This window comes from Cheilinus undulatus, linkage group 12 (genome assembly GCF_018320785.1).
Source record: "Cheilinus undulatus linkage group 12, ASM1832078v1, whole genome shotgun sequence".
NCBI lineage: Eukaryota > Metazoa > Chordata > Actinopteri > Labriformes > Labridae > Cheilinus > Cheilinus undulatus.
In genome coordinates, this window is record NC_054876.1 from 27276508 (window position 1) to 27293458 (window position 16951).

The 16951-nt window shown below is 38.1% G+C and overlaps 1 protein-coding gene across 1 annotated transcript in view; it reads left to right on the top strand.

Annotated features, from left to right (window-relative positions):
• Positions 1–9449: 9449 nt before the first annotated feature.
• stk32a (serine/threonine kinase 32A) overlaps positions 9450–16951 on the top strand; it is a 107918-nt gene continuing 100416 nt past the window's right edge. The window contains exon 1 of the mRNA XM_041801688.1: positions 9450–9537. Coding sequence (XP_041657622.1) covers positions 9486–9537 — 52 coding nt within the window. The 5' untranslated portion in view covers positions 9450–9485. The remainder of the gene's footprint in view (positions 9538–16951) is intronic.

The window sequence follows — 16951 nt, forward strand, 5'->3', positions numbered from 1 at the left end:
TTATTCTCTCAGTATCTGACATCACACAAAGGACCCTTTCCACATGGACTTTTTATTGAGGAGTGAAATAATTTTATAGTCAGGGCCAGAGTCAACATAGCAGTGTTCTCAGCTTCAGGGGTTCTGGTTCTGGCATTTTAACAAATGCTCACTCTGAGTCAGTGATTACTGATTAGATTTTGGAGGTACAGGGTCAAAGTTCATTCGAACCTCATGTCTTGTGCACTGATTTTAGTAAAATCTGCCAGAAACCTACACTTGTGCTTAAGAGTTACCTGATTAGATTTTGAAGGTCAAAGATCATTGCAACTTTACACTGCAGTGACTTTATACTGCACTGTAGGCTCTTAGAGGCACGACCTTCTTTATGCATGTGAGCATATACAGGAAACTTTAGTCTGAAGATGTTTAGGAGCGTACAAAAGAACACCAACAATAATTAGAAAGGTCACAAAGCTTTTTAGCGCCTAGCAGTAGTTCTAGATTCAGCTTGAAACAGATGTTTCATTACGTTTCTAAAAGTTGAAAGATGCCTTTGACCAAAACGTGATTTTCTTTCAAGGATCACTGGAGCTGGGGAGTTTTAGATGAAATATATAGTCATGAGTTAAGTTTGAGGAATGTAGGGTCGCTCAGAAGTCAAGGTCAAGTTCAACCAAATTGTCTGGGCCTTTTCACCTCTGGTGATACATCCAGAGACCACGGACAGATTTCAGGCCCCTGAAACATCCAGAGAACAACCAGGGGCTTGTGGCAAACCCACGACCTGCCCAGATGGTACGCTTACTTGCCATATCCACCTCGTACTCCACCCTAAAGGTGTAGACTTATCCTGCATTTTGCTATTTACATTATTTGACCCTATTTGGCCATTTTGCCACTTTTTTACCCACTTAAGCTGCCTTTTGCCATTAAATGCTACCTTTTTTGATATTTTGCCACTCTTTGCTGCTTTTTGCCCATATTAATCACTTTTCACTCATTTTTTTCCCCATTTTTGCCACCTTTAAATCATATTTGTCACTTCTTACCATTTTTGCCACATTTCAATTTTCTCCCCATTTCGCCAATTTTCACCCAGTTTTTTTCCATTTTATACCTATTTTGCCCCTTTTCACAATTTTTTTTGCTTTTTGACCATTTTTATTACCTTTAACATATTTTTACTGCCACTTTAACCCATTTTGGCCATTTGATATTTTTCAACAATTTGGCTCTTTGGTTGAGCAGCGTTGAGTAACACTGTTCTAGACTAAATCATACTATCATTCGCTGTATAGATTAGGACTTATGCAGTGCCAAAAAAATCCAATTTGATTAATGATGAGTGAAAAAAATATGCAATTATTGGGTGCACTTTTGATAACTGAACTTGCTGATACAACATAATACTGAGTATCTTAAATTATGTTGGATATATACCAAGTAGAGGTACAAATTTAATTTGAGCCAACATTTTCTGGGGCTCATTAAAAATATTTGGTGCATCTATTTTAACTGAGCCAAATGAAATATATACATGAATGGAAAAATGTATGTGCCAACTGGGCATTCTTCATCTTTGAGCATGTTGGGTCAACTAAAGGCAGTATGAAGTTTTAAGTTGGGCCCCTCAACTCTAAAAAGATGTGACACTAGTTACTGAACTATAAATATTACAGTATGTAATGCCCTTCATGTCCACTAGATGAGGCTATTTATACAGAGCTCAACTCATGATCCTGTATGCTCTGCCAGGATATTGTCCCCTTGAATGATGTTGAAGTTTTGAACAGTTTTAATCCCCTAATAAGACTCTTAATCAAATATAACCGTGACTTTTTAGTAATGGGCAAATAAAATATCCTCTCTAATAAAAGCAGGCGATTCTTGGCCCTGACTGAGGCCTCCTGCAGGTTAAGTATCTTTCCACCGTCTCTTTCCAGCTGCGATATGACACTGTCATCACTCATCTCATCTAAGCGAGCAGCACACTTCCTGATGATGCCAAACTGCAGATTGAGCGTTGGTCTGCTTGTGACTGATGCTCGTCACCTCTCAGAGAGTCAGTGTCTGTGTGGGGTGGGTTTGACGCTCTTTCTCTCCCTTGGTATAAAGATGGATGGCCCACACTGAGAGCGTCTTGGCATGACGAAGGGGCATAAAAGGAAGAAAATGTGCAGTGTGCACTGTAAGCATATCTGTGCTCCCACAGTCCCAACGCTCAGACGTCCTCCTTCGACCTTGGCCCGCTCAGTTATCAGGAGACGCTGGTGACCATGCAGTCATTAGAATGGTCCAATGTGTTTAACAGTTAGCTCTTAATGGCTTCTGAAGTTAATGTATCATGAGAGACTGGACCACAGAAATCTATCTAGAAGAAAAATGTTCTGCTTTAAAGCCCTGCATAATCATGGAGCTAGCACATATAAAACCAGGACTCTGTTTTATCACATTTCATGGGAAAACCATGCCTTCTTGAACACTGATCCTGTTATCCACTCTTGTACCCATGAGATGTTCACTAGAGTCATGATTCTCTTTTTTAGATCAAGTGTGTCCTAAAAAGACCCCCAAATTTAGAATACAGTGGTATTAAAAGCAAGGGAGGAGTGTAACACTTTACTTCCTGTCTTGTTAGAGCATTTGTATAACTTGTCAGCCAATCTAGAAAACAAACAGATCCAATGTTTGCTATCTAAGAAATCTCTCTGATTCCTTAAAGGTGGCTGTCCACCTGTGAGTCTGGTTTTGCTCAGCGTTCCTGCCTCCTTTTCCCTGGGAGGCTCAGTGTGGGTAAGGGTAAGGTTTCTCTAAGTGTAAGTTTCCAGTCCTGCTATGTTTGAGAGAACTTTTGTAGTGATGAATATGATATATGGTGCATTATACCTTAGCAGGAATACAAAACTAATGACATTGATAGATAGAAAACATAGTGGCAAGACAAGTTTACATAGAGCACCACCACAAAGCAATTCAAAGATTACAGAACAAAACATTTATAACATTAAGAGCATTAAAAGACAGCAAAAATCATTAAAAATGAAAATACATTAGAATATAAGACACAAAATATACTTCAAAACACCTGAAGTAAGGCATGCAGTGATGCAATGCCCTGACGACCACAGAGTCTTACTTTAGTGGCACACACAGATTCACCTGATTCACACAGATTGCTGAGCTGAAATGGATTCTTTTTAACAGTCCACACCAGAGCATCTTCCTAAGGATTTATGCAGACAGTCTGCTCTGTCTGCAGAGGGCACTAAGCTGCCCTGGGAACCTCCCACAGGGCTGCTCTGGTAGAAAAACCCACTCTCAATCTCTATCCTTCAAAACTTCACCAGCTGTAAGTGTAATGCTTCAGACAAAACTCTGCTTTTTTTTTCTTCAAATAAATAACTAATATTTTTGTGACAGTAATATCACTAATAGTGAACAATTACAATAACCAGTTCTGCGTGCACACATGAATTTGGTGCTGTGGAGTCACTAGAGTATCATAACATTTGAAATTTTTGTCTCTTTCAGCCCATTTTTACTCTTAAAATGCCATTTACTACCTTTTTCATGTTTCCAATTTAGACCCATTTATGCCTCTTCTATCTATCGTCTCTATCTACCCATTTTGCCAACATTGCCCATCCTTCCAATTTTTATTGCATTTACTATTTGTTGGACCCATTTTTTCCAATTTAAACCAATTTAGCTACTTTTCCCCCTTCTTTTTTGCCCCGATTAGCTCATTTGTGCCACTTTAAACTGATTTTTGCCACCTTCTGTTGTATTACCCATTTTGGCCACTGCTGCCCATTTTTGCTCATTTTAATTGCATTTCACTCTGCCAATTTTTGCAACTTTACCCCCATTTTTTGTTTCAACTTCTTTTTTTTTTGTTAACTCATTTATGTCACTTATAATCCATTTGGCCTCCTTTAACAATTTTCAATATTTCAAGAAAATGTTTTTTCATTTTAAAGATGGCTTTATTATAAATAAATTTATTAAATTAATACAAAAATGTGTTGCTTTAAAATGAGTGCTTATCATTTGAGTTTAACAACATGCTTATTACAGCTTTACATTAAAACTGACCATGACTTTGCTGACCTCAATGGGCCACCTATTTTGCTGGGGCCCAGAAAGATCACCCCTTTATCCCCCCTTATGGGTGCCTTTGTATGTATGTTCATTTTCTATGCCAATCTCACAGTTTAAAAGAAGCAACAAGCAACAAAGAAAAAACAATGTAAAAAACCTCTGCTGACCACTATAAAACGCTGTTCGTGAAAAGTATATTGAATTGAAGGAAGTTAATGAAAATAAATACTATGAAATTTTGGTTAAGAAAAAACATACGCAATAAAGAAGTTTTTTCTTAAAAAAAAAAAGTGTTTCCCCACCAAAGGCCAATGCTATATGGGGGTCTCTGTTAGAGCAGGTTGAGAAACCCTTGACCTAGCAGAATCAGCTGTAGGGGGCGCTGTTCTAAAGCTGACCATGACCTCTGACTCTCCAGTCAGATGAACAAATAGAAAGAGTACAAAAAGTTACCTATTTTGATATAATTTTACAGGATACTGACAAAGAAAGATCTGTGGTGATAGGTCGGCTGATTGGTCATTGATGATTTTCTCTAAGTTGTCAAGGCTTCAATCATCTTTGATTTTAAGGAATTTAGCCTAAAATAAAATGGATAATTAGTGGCTAGAGTTGCTAATTTTTTTGAGCTAGCCGACATACTCGTGTTTGTGATCGCTATTTAGCTTCAAACGTTTCTGCCTATCATAATTATTCTAGTTAAAATTATAGAGTTGCTCTTAAAATGAAAGAGGAGAATACACCTTCAGCCTTTCTATTCTTTATGAATTAAATAATCATGAATGAGGTTTTTTTATTGGATGTTAACGCTAGGGAAGCCCCAGCTTCAGCACAGCAGCCCGAGCAGACTCTGACACGTGCCTCATCCAGACGCACGCGGGTGGCCAGCAGTCGGTCCATTACTCAGCCGGCGATGTAGAGGTCAGTCGCTGAGCAGCTTCTCCCAGTTAAACCCCATCTCTCTTCCTGCTCTCCTCTGTCCTCGTTTCATTCACAAACAACGGATTCCGCCTCACTCTCTCGTCTCCTCATCTTGCCCCGTCACGTCTCGCTGTGTGGTTCCGCTTCTCGGGTGCCAGGTGTCCCGTCGCGTCGTCGTCGTCCGAGCTCCAGGACAAGTGACGCTGTGAGCCGCACTGTTGCTGCTCCCCTGCCGCTCCACGTATCTGCAGCACACCTCGTTGGAGATGGTCCTGTTCATAGAGGTAGGTGCCCACAGCTGCCCCGCATGGATACAGGAGGACGGGGCGAGGGGGTTGGTGGGTGAGCACAGGGGGGACACTCTCAATTCAATGCATGTCTCTCCCATATGATCAGATAAGGGCTCCAAGCACAGTGTCCTCTGCGGGGAGCTCAGCACTGCGGCTTCTCCAAGTACTTTTTGAATATTTCATTCAACCTCAGAGAGAGATCCATATTCATGTGCTCATGACCTTATAATGCAGTCTGGGAATGACATTCATGGGAAAGGTTTCCTCTGGTGGATTAAATGTTGCCTCAAAGGCAGGAAGTTTGCCTGTTAACCCTAAAGTATGACAGTTAAATCATTTCTTGCTATCCTGCTTTAAACTGAGGGACAAGGTGATGCACTATCATCTCTACTCTTCAGGCTGGCATGGTTCATGAGGTTTTTTTTTTTTTTGTTCTCCAGAGGAACTAAACTCATCAAATGTCCTGTCCTGAGAAGGCAGCCTAAGGGATTCAGTTTACAGTCCGAACAGCAGCAAACTATAAATCAAAAAGCCTCCAGTTTAGAGCTCATAATAGGAAAAAGGGATCATACCATTCATCACACATACGCTGCAGACAGTGCTCCACATGGATGAGTTTCTTATTAAAATATAAAAATTAAATTATTGTTGGATGACAAAGATGAAAAGAAGAGGTGAACTAAAGCTGAATAGAGAGCAAGCAGGAATAAATATATTAAAACAAGGGCTGATGTATCCTTCTGGCTCAAGTGGTACAATTATGGAATCACATGTGCCAAATACTGACACTTTGATTTAAAACAGACATGAATAAACAAAGAAAAAGTTGATGGTGAGATAAAAGAGGAAGACAGTAGGAAAATGTTGGACAGTGGCGAAAAGATGTGAGGAGATGAAAGGTAGGTGAGGTAAAGTGTGCACCAACTTGCAGTAATCCTGCACTTGATCTTTTTAGAGGCATTTTGTATTTGTCAGCTAACAAGATATAAGAGGGATCTACAGCATATGACTGTCATGATACAATGCAATGGGTGGTACATGTCCTACGATGATGATCACGCAACAATTCAGTGATAACTGATTTCAAAAGTGATAGTCTCATTATCGAAGGTCATGTTCAGTCAGCTTTATTGGTAACCTTTCAAAGCCGTCGAATTAATTCCAATCTGAAACGACTGTGGCTGAGAATGGATGGACCAATCAGCGTCATTTGAGACTGCAGTTTAGTTGTAATTAGGGCTGGGCAATTAATCGCAAATTAAATTAAATCGCAATTTGACCTGCTGCAATTTACAAGTTGCAGATGTTGCAATATTTCTTTAACTTGAAATGTGTCAAAATAACAGTTTAATAAATCATTTTTTCAGCAGCAGCAGAGATTTTATGCACATTATGTAAAAAATCAAGTGTCATTTTTACCTCCGCCAAGGAGGTTTTGTGATTGGGAGGGTTCATTTGTTAGTTTGTTGATGAAACTTTCAGGAAATGGCATAAGGAAGAACTGATTAGATTTTGGGAGTGATCCAGATCACCATCTGGTTTCAGGGATTTTTTAAAGGATTCTTCACTATTGGGAGATAGAGCTAATGGCGGAGGTCTGCGCTCTCCGAGTGCTTTTCAAGTTTTATGATGGTTTACAAAAATCTTCCTTTTCGTGTTTTATGTATGTTTTTCTTAATCAAAATGAGTGACATCAAAAGTATAATGCCCTTAAACAAAGCAAATTACATCACATTTGCAATATGAGCAAAAATAGTAAGCTCACTCTAAATAAAACTAATGAAGCCCAGCATTTTTCACGAAAGTCATACTCCAGCTGCAATCAGTTGGTAGCCATCTACACCTCCTCCACCCCAGCTGCCTCCTTTATAGCTTAAAGCTTGTTGCACCCCCATATTCAGATTCAAGGTACTATGGATTAATTGCTTCTGAAATAATTTCATTGTGTTCAATGCACATGGTCTTATTTATGGGATTATTTATTGCTTGAATTTGTCAAAAATACATAAGATTGAACTAAGAATAATTGCATATTAAATTGCAATCACAATATTGGGGTGGGGGTTGCAATTAGATTATTTTTGGAAATCGCTCAGCCCTAGTTGTAATGCAAGCTGGTAAACGATGGTGACCAGCATCGCAATTAGCTCAGGGGTAATCATAGCATTAAGCAGTTTTTATCAAAGCTGGACAACATTTATTTGAGTCCAAGAAGAGCAATGAACAGCACTGAAAGCTTTTTGGAAAATATGTTTCTGTTCTTCTCCTGACTGGCTTAGATTATTAGATTATTTGTATAGCACAAATAAAACAGCCTTCAGCTGACCAAAGTGCTTCACAGAAAGGGCATAATAGACAGATAAATAAGATATAGTATCAAAATAGAGATCACAGACAAACAATAACATCGGAAAGATCAAAACAATAAAAGAAGAAAAAAATGAATCGCATATTAAAGACATTTTACGTGGGTCTTAAACAGAGATCCCAGTGCTCAGCCCAGGCTGTCAGGTGGCAGTCGGTTAGAGTAAAGTAAACAAGAGAGAGGAATAATCCGCTGCACACTGAAAATGATTTTACTTATGACATCATTATGAGGGAATAGCATGTAACAGCTGAGGTCAGCTGATTGATCTGGTTGACAATTGGTCATGTGACCATGTGCATCAAGCACACTTGTGTGTGCCTGTTTGATTATGCTGGGCGAATCTGAAGAAGCTACAGTAAAGCAAATTTTAGTGTGTGGCAGATTTTTGGCAGATTAGTCCTCTCATATTTATGTGGGTTTTGAGTGATTTGATTGAATGTAATGAGCAGTGGGCTCCACAGACAAAGCTCTCACTGTGAAAAAGCATAGTCACTTCTGAGGTTCTGCTGGACCTGAGGGACGACTCGGAGGGACTGCTCAGAAGACCTAAGAGATCACGCTGGGGTGTAGGGGATTAAAAGATCATAAATAGAAGGGAGTTCAACCACATCCTTCAAGGAGTGCTGGAGCACCCTTAAATTTCATCTCAGCACTCTTAAAACAGTTCTAATAGAACTAGTACCCCACCAGTTTTTGTTTAATTAGAGAGAAATATTGCAAATATTGTATTTTAAATTCTAGTGAGCAAAACAGCACTGCTATAATGATAATTCCATGCCAGGATGCAGGAGACATTCATAAGTTAATGATGCAAAATGTAGGTTTTATAGTGAAATAAATGAATTTTTAAGGTTCTTGTCCTTTATGAATACGTTTTCTAAGTGTTGGGTGAAGCCCATATAATCCACTGTAGTTTTGGCATTAAGATATCAGCACCCCTGAATGTCTGATACTTTCATATGATGTATTGTTTTATGGTTGTTGTCGTTATACTGATTATTGTGGAATTGCTGTACTGTAATATAATCAAAATGTATGTGTCACTCAATGCTTACTGTAATATGCATCACCCTATGAGTCCCACCTGAGGGTACAATGGTGATCAAAGTCATTCTTTAATTCTTTAATTGATTAAATCTGACCTTAATGTTTTTGTAATGTCTTTTTGTCTGCTTTTAAAGTTTTTATCTAAGTGAGGTTGTTTTACCTAATCTATCTGATCTTTGTCAAATTATCAGTCTTTAGATAAAGATGCTCTGCTCACAAGCTTTACCTTTCCACTTTTTCCTCCTCCCTCCCTCTTTGCCTCCTCCTCTCCTGATGGTGTCATGTTTTCCTTCCTCCCTCACAGGTTAGACTCTCATTCAACAGAGGGTCACCGCCACAAACATATCACTCCTCCTCCTCCTCCTCCTCCTCCTCCTCCTGGCAGGAGTCATCCGTCTGCCTGCATTCATCTAAACAGCAGTGAAGACAGACAGGAAACTTACACTGTATTGGAGCTGCCTGAGTGTGTGTCAGCGCTTCAGTGCCTTTAGTGCTCCCCCAAGCCCTCTACAGACTGTGTGTGTGATTGCAATGATGTGTGATTGTGTCCAGGTGGAGCATTAAGAGGAAGACAGGAGCTCTTCAAGTCAGCAAAACGGAGCCAGCTGCTGCGTTTGTGTGTGTGTCAGGGTTGAGCAGTCCAGTGTATGTGTGCGTGAGAGTGTGATGGGCTAGTGTTGACCAGACTATGAGTGCGTCTCAGGGAGAAGGGCTGTTGGATGCAGAGTTGAGCTAAAGGAGCAGAAGAAGGAGAAGAATCTGTGCAAGGAGCAACCATGGGGCTCGGACAGTCCAGCAAGGCTCCGGTCACTGACGACACGGATGATGGTGAGTAAAAATACAGCCAGCCTACTTGTCTAAATTCTGTTTAACTTTGAAGTTGAAAGTTGAAATTAAACAAGTTGTAGTCAGAGTTAACCACATTATCAGTGCACCTGAGGAGTTCTTTGCTGCATTTTTAAAGAATTAAGTTATTCTTTGTACCTCCTTATTATAGATTAAATTTATATTGCATGGTTGAAATTATTTATAGGCAAGTCAATATTGTTCCTTAGTGATGAAAAAAGAGGAAGATCCCTTACTGTAGCCAAGTTTGACATTGCCTTCATTTGCTTACAAGTCATACCTACGATTCTTCTCTTCTGAGTAACTTTTTTTCAAGTTAATTAACGTTAAGCATTGTTAAAGGAAAACAATGTAATCTTTAAATTTGTGAACATTTTGACATAATTTTTGAACAGAGCAGATTTTTTACGATTATTTCTTAAGAGATGTAGAAATTTCCATGTGTTCATACAAAACCACAAATCCACAAAACATATTGACAGCGTTGGGCCAAAACCTCATATCTCCACGAGTTTAGTTTTCTTTTTTATAAATCAGTGCTATTGGTTACCCTTTCCATCTGTCAGTGGGTTTAAACTAAATTAAAAGCAATAAGAATCGTCAATTGAAAAATACTATTTTTGTTTTTAATTCCATGAAAAGTGGTGATTTCCGAGGTTTTGGCCTGACGTCACCATTAAACAAAAGTATGCATCCATATGCTATATAAAGAAATAGAAATTGAATATGAAATATATACAGTGCCACTTCACATTCAGAGTTAACAGTTGAGTTATTGGTTGATTTGCTGCATGTAATGTTGAGTACCTACGATCTAAGCTATGTAATCAGCAAAACAATTAAGTCATCTCGTTCTATTTTTGGAAGAATATTTTTTTGTCCTTGTAATAAACCACTTATCAATGGTAAATATACAGAAAATTTTTCTGACATTAATTTAAGATTTTTAGACCATTTTTAAGACCATCTCTTTACATTTTAAGACACTATCATATCTTCAACTCCTAGCCCAGTACGACAGTGACACGGTTTCATACGTATTTTGTGCTGATTCTAAGATAATAATGATGCGAGATAGAATATGCTGGCAGTATCACTTATTGTAGCTTTCTTGGAGCATTTTTCAATCAGTGGGATAAAGACCCTGGTTTGACGCCATAAAGTAGCTGACAAAAGATGGTCTGATTTTCTTTTTAAGTAAAATAAAAATTAATCTTTGTGTGATTAAATAAACATAAAAACAAAAGCAGAAAACAAGCATAAAAAATTAAAAGAATCTACAAATTTGAAGACATTTCTATCTTGCATTCAGTACTTTATTATTCTTTTAAAAGCCTTTACTTTCACTAAATTGATTCATCAACTTGTAATACTTTGAAAAAAAACCTGCAGACACCTTGTTGTCAATATAACTGGATATTGCAATGTATTAAATCAATTATGTTTTTTTAAATATTAAGAGGGAATTAGCTTATACCTTTATGTGGACCAATAGTTGAGGGTTTTTGTGTCAAATTTAAAGAAAATCATGGTGTTCTAGCTTAAACACATCTCTCACATATCCTCTGTTTTAGCATTACTGTGTTAGTGGCCAATTTCATTTACAATTGAGTTGAAAATTTTACTCATAAACAAAGCTTTCCATGGACTTGACTTGAATATTTAAGTGAGCTTTTGACGCCTAAAGAAGGTGGCTTTGATCAGCATTAAGACTGCTTACACTGCCTGAGTCATCTTTTGCTGTGATGGCACCTCAGCTTTTGAACAGTCTTTGTGTGCATTCATCGGACACACTTTGTGTTTTTAAATCCTACTTAAGACACATTTTTACAGACTTGTCTTCAAAGCAGTCAGATAATTTCATCAGTGCTCTGGTGTGCATGTATACATTTGTGACTGGCCCTTTTAACTCGATTATGCAGTAGCTGTATGTAGCTGCTGTTTACATTTGCAATTGACCTTTTAAAGTGCTGTTGTGAAGCACTTTGTGCTCCTGTCTTGAAAAGTGCTGTACAAAGGAACTCTAAATATTATTAGGTTGGATTGGATCCAGAATTAGGTAAATATCTGAGATTTAGCCATAACTCAAGTTGGGAACATGCTCTGCTTCAATTTTTTAAGCAATTCTTAATAAAATTTTGATTTTTAATGCAAACAAATCTATGTCATTTAGGAAAAAATTATGCAGTTCCATATAAAAAAATGTAATTTACAGCCAACATCATTTTTATCAACATCTCAAGGTGTCCTCACTATTCTGCAAACATAATACCTGTAGAAGATCAACAATTTTTACTTCTGTCTCTCAAACAGGGATAAAAACTATCAGATGTTTATATTTTAGATTTAAAGGATGACCAATATCAAAATGAAATGTAGGATCCATTTGTTTATTGTCATCTATTCCTTTTAGCATTTCTCCATTACAATCAGCAGTAATATAACTTGTACCAGTCCAAAAAACACAGGGCTTTTGAGAAAACAGTCATGGTTTAAGCCCTAAAAGCCCCCCCGGCAGCCCTTTGATTATTGCTAGTAGTAACAGTAGTAAAATGAAATTTAACTATGACTGAGCACCCTTAAAAATCAGGTCAACACATCACTGATGATAAAATCTAAAAGTGGTGCTTAAAAGAACAGTTGTTTGGGAGTTGTAGGATTTGGCTCTTGTTGGCGAGTGCAACCAAATGGTCTGGCGCACTTGTCCTTTTATCTTTGCTCTGATGGTAACACTTCATATTTTTGATTACAGAAAATAGCTTGAATCTTGTGAGGTCTCTCGAATAAAAGGTCAGCATCAAAAAGGGATGATTACTTTGATTGTCGAAACCCTTGTTTTGGATGTCTTTCCCTTTATTTGCTGGCATGAGAAGATAATACAATGTGAAAATATTGATCTCTGTGAAATTAATTCCACTCTGGCTGCACTCCAAGAACACTACATAAGTCTGTGAGTGAGACGTGGAGTGGCTTTCCCAGGTTTACTTCACTGTAGAGCAAACAGCAGGTTCACTTTTTATCAGACAGCCTACATTATTTAGGAAAGGTAAAATCCCATCCATAACCATTAGACTTTGTTTTTGTTTGAATGTCTCATGAAAAGGGTATTACATTACTGTGTAAATGTAACTGATTTTTTCACCCTGATTGTGCCACATTATCTCCCTGCACACTAATGAAATCCATATCTGTGGCTTTTTCCTCTTCACTGGAGGCGACCGCTATCAAAGAGAAGATCATTATTCATGGTTAACCTCGCTGCTTAGTCATATGGCGTGTCGTTCTGGAAATGTCACTCATAACAGAGCCTCTCTGTGCTCTGATTTAATGCGACAGCACACCTTTCTGGCTCTCCACTCACAAAAACAGCGTGGGTGGGGGCTGGAGGTGAGGTAGTTTTAAATTAGAAAAAAGTGCTCAACTCATGGGGGACAACGTAATCCCCCGTGTGATGAAACTCACGTCATGTGCATAGGCAGGATTCCCTGAGCAGACAGTTCATGGCGTGTTGAGCTTGCACCATGCTCTCACTCTAAGCAGCAATAAAGATGCAAATTGAGTTTTACACTTCAGGAAGGTTGCATCAAGGTCATAAAGGCTATGATGGCAGGATTTATGTTTGTTGTTTTAATTCAATAATAAACAATAATTATTTCTGAGATCTAAGGGTAATGGTAATCTTAGCCAAAGTTCCTCACCACTTAAAAATAACCCTGACAGACAGTTTTAAATTTAGTTGGTGGTAACTTCATAAAGGATTATTCATCTTTATAAAAGTGCTCTCCTTTGATATAAGAGAGAAAAAGAGCTTAGTCTGTTGGAGGAAAGTCTGGAACGGCTTCTCTTCCAAAGAAGGAGCTTGAGGCTTGATGATCAAGACGCCTCTAGGGTGCTTTCCTTCAGAGGTTTTCCTGGCATTTCCAACTGGCAGGAGAGCCCGAGGTAGACCCAAAACCCACTAGAGAGATTAAACATCGCATCTGGGTTGGGGAATCCTTATTATCCCACAAGAAGGAGTTGGGAAAGGCTGCTAGGGAGAGGATTGTCTGGATGCGGCTGGTTTAGTTGCTGCCAGGTTAAGTGGCAAAAAAAGGATGGATAGATGTATGTTCGAAACAGATGTTGTTGAGCTTTTTGCATTTATTTTCTGTTTTATATTATATGCCACAGTGAGACAACCAGTCTAGGTTGAAAAAGGTTTCCTTGCTGAATTTTTCTTGTTCAATTTCTTTGAGTGTGTGCCAAGATATGATCCTGTATAAAAAAATCTTCCTTCTTGCATTTTTTACTTCCACATGAAAAAGACTGGTCAAAAATATTTGACTTTAAAAGCAGTAAAAAAGTTTGCAAAAGCAATACTTTGTCTCTAAATAAGCCATGAATACATTTCAAAACGGGTTTTCTGCATTTGTTAATATTCCCCCAAATTTCTGCAAGAAAATCATTTGGATTTACTTGCAGAAATACTCTACTATTTACTGTTTTCCTGGTTGCGTCATTGCAGAGATAGATTCATATCCTGTACTTCATACTCAGCCCATATTATTTGATTTACAGAGCATGATGCATGAAGGTGAACTCTGTCATGACACGTTTATCTCCCCTGAGAATAATGTGTGTACCGCTTGTATTCCTTGTGTGCCACATACGGTTTCCTACCTTGTGTATGCTGTGGACTCTGCTTAATGGACAGGCCCTGTTTACTGCTGATCATGCTTTATTCACACGGCGGGGACCCATGGGTTCTGTTTCAGTTGTCGGAGCAACAGCAGGAGCTCTGATGTTCCTATGTCACTGGGTTCTTAAGTGATTTACAGGCTCCTGGGTGACAGATGGGAATGAAAGGATAAGAGAGAGAATGAGATGACATGTCTACAATGAGCTGGCTAATTTTGGAAACGTCATTAAGTTACCATACGGAAACATGGGAGCAATAGGGCAATGGCTAAACTGTATATATAGACTGTATACAGTGAATTCAGAAAGTATTCAGACCCCCTTCACTGTTTTAAACTTTGCTATGCTGCAGCCAGTTATTTAAATTCATTTTTCTCTTATCTGCACTCAGTATCCCATAATGACAAAGAGAAAACAGAATTTTAGAAATTTTGCAAGTAATGAAAAAGAAAAAACCGAAATATCACTTTGACATAAGTGTTCAGACCCTTTGCAACGCACTTGAAATTAATCTTACTTAATCTTAGTAACTTAAATTGATTGGACATTATTTGGAAAGACAAACCTTTCTATAAAAGGCCTCCCAACTGACATTGCATGGTGCAAAAGCCAAGCCATGAGGCCAAAAGAAGTGCCCGCAGAGATCAGAGACAGGCACAGATCTGGAGAATCTATCTTGATCTAAGAATTGACTGTGGAACAATGGAGACTTGGAACCCTCATTGAACGCCGTATCTGTGACAAAGTAGAATTGGTACCATTAGTGTTCCAGGTAACTTTTGCATCTGCTAGTTTGCTAATGTGCTACTAGAAGCAGCTGCACATTTAAGTCAAGCTTAAGTCATTTGAGGCAAAATAAGTTCATTTTCTCTGAGTGAAAAATGTTAAATACAAGTGTAACTACAAAAGCACTCGGAGAGCACAGACTTCCGCCATTAGCTCTATCTCCCAACAGTAAAAAACCTTTTAAAAAATTCCTGGATCCAGACGGTGATCTGGATCACACCCAAAATCTAATCAGTTCTTCTTCATGCCATTTCTGGCATTTCCTGAAAATTTCATCAAAATCTGTCCATAACTTTTTCAGTTATGTCGCTAACAAACTAACAAACAAACAAACCGATCAAGAGGCAGTAAGAAAATGACAGAAAAATGACATGATTAGATACAAAAAAAAGATGACCTTAGGTAGTGGGTGGGTGGAGGGATGGGTTCTAGGGATGTATTAATCTTACTTGCCATTAAAGTGTTCCTAATATTTTGCCCACTTCATAAACAAACATGAGGGGGCAAATGCTATGAACACCTTAATAAATTATTCACGAAACAATTATTACCATTTTGACCATTGCAAAAAAAAAAAAAAAACTAGACATGTAGAGGCTTTGCGAAAGTAGCATTCGTTGTAGTTGGCTTATTTGCTTGACTAAAACTATTACTAAAATCATTTACTGATAACCTTTTCCCCAAGAGAAAGACTAGACTAAGGCTAAATAACAATAGATAATTAGTTATACTCAGATGTAAAGTTTAGTTCTTGTCAAGATAACTAAAATGAGACTAAAACTTAATTTAGTTTTTGTCAGACCGTCAAAATCCATGATATTTTCTCACTCTGGGTAAACCTGTCAAAATTTGATGCATCTGTATTTTTCTGCCTCAGCTGTAGAAAGCAGGGATCCCAGGTTTAGCAGAATGTGCAGGACTCAACATGATTTGGTACCAGGACAGACTAAAATGTGAGGACTTTTTATGGACTAAAACTAGATGAAAATGTTCTTGAGTTTTCCTCAACTAAAATTAGACTAAAACTACAACTTAATCAAAAGACTAAGACTTAAATTAAAAATAGATTGAAAAGAGTTCGGTTTTTAAGATAAGATAATTAAAACTACAGCACCAAAGATGTTAGGGAATGTCTCAGTCTTTAAAGTGAAACTAAACCATCTGTTTGTGTGGATTATTTTTAAAGATTTAAATCTCTAGAAGGAATAATTTTGCTTGGGGCTGGAATCATGAGACCAGCTTAGTTAGTTGAAAAGTGTTATGGGACAGGATCTAAACATTGTTGTTTTATGTATTTTCTTGGGATTTTAAGGATTTAAGGACGTTAATTGTCATTCCAGAGCATGACAGTAGACAAAGTGAACCAAATGAGGTATTCAGGTTCATGGTTTAGAGGAGGCAGTTTTTTAAATGGATGTTACATATACAGTACTGTGCAGAACTTTTAGGCAAGCAGAAATTGAGGTACAGTAGGGAAACATCAGGCAGAAAGGAAGATTAACACAACTCCAGTAGTGCTCTGGATCTCCTTGCATATTACCAGGGGCATGGGAAATTAATCTGTTGAAAAAAATGTGATGACATGTGTCAAGCACTTAGCCCCACCCCATCAGGCCCCATGATGATTCCTAATTCCCTACCTGTCTGAAACTTATGCCCATGACTTTATATTCTGATTCCAAATTAAAGAGAAAATACAAACTGATGGGAATAAAAGGAAAAGAGAGAAAGCGGTATGAACAGACTGAGACAGCATGTCTATAATGAAGTGGCCCATTTTTTTAAATGCCTTTAAGTTACCATACACAAACATGGGAGCAATAGAAAAATGGCTGTATCATCTAAACACCCTCATGTGGATAGGACAGTGGGTAGAGTAGGAAATCAGGGAGATATATAGAGGGGTGGGGAAAAGGAGCCAAGGGTCAGGGCA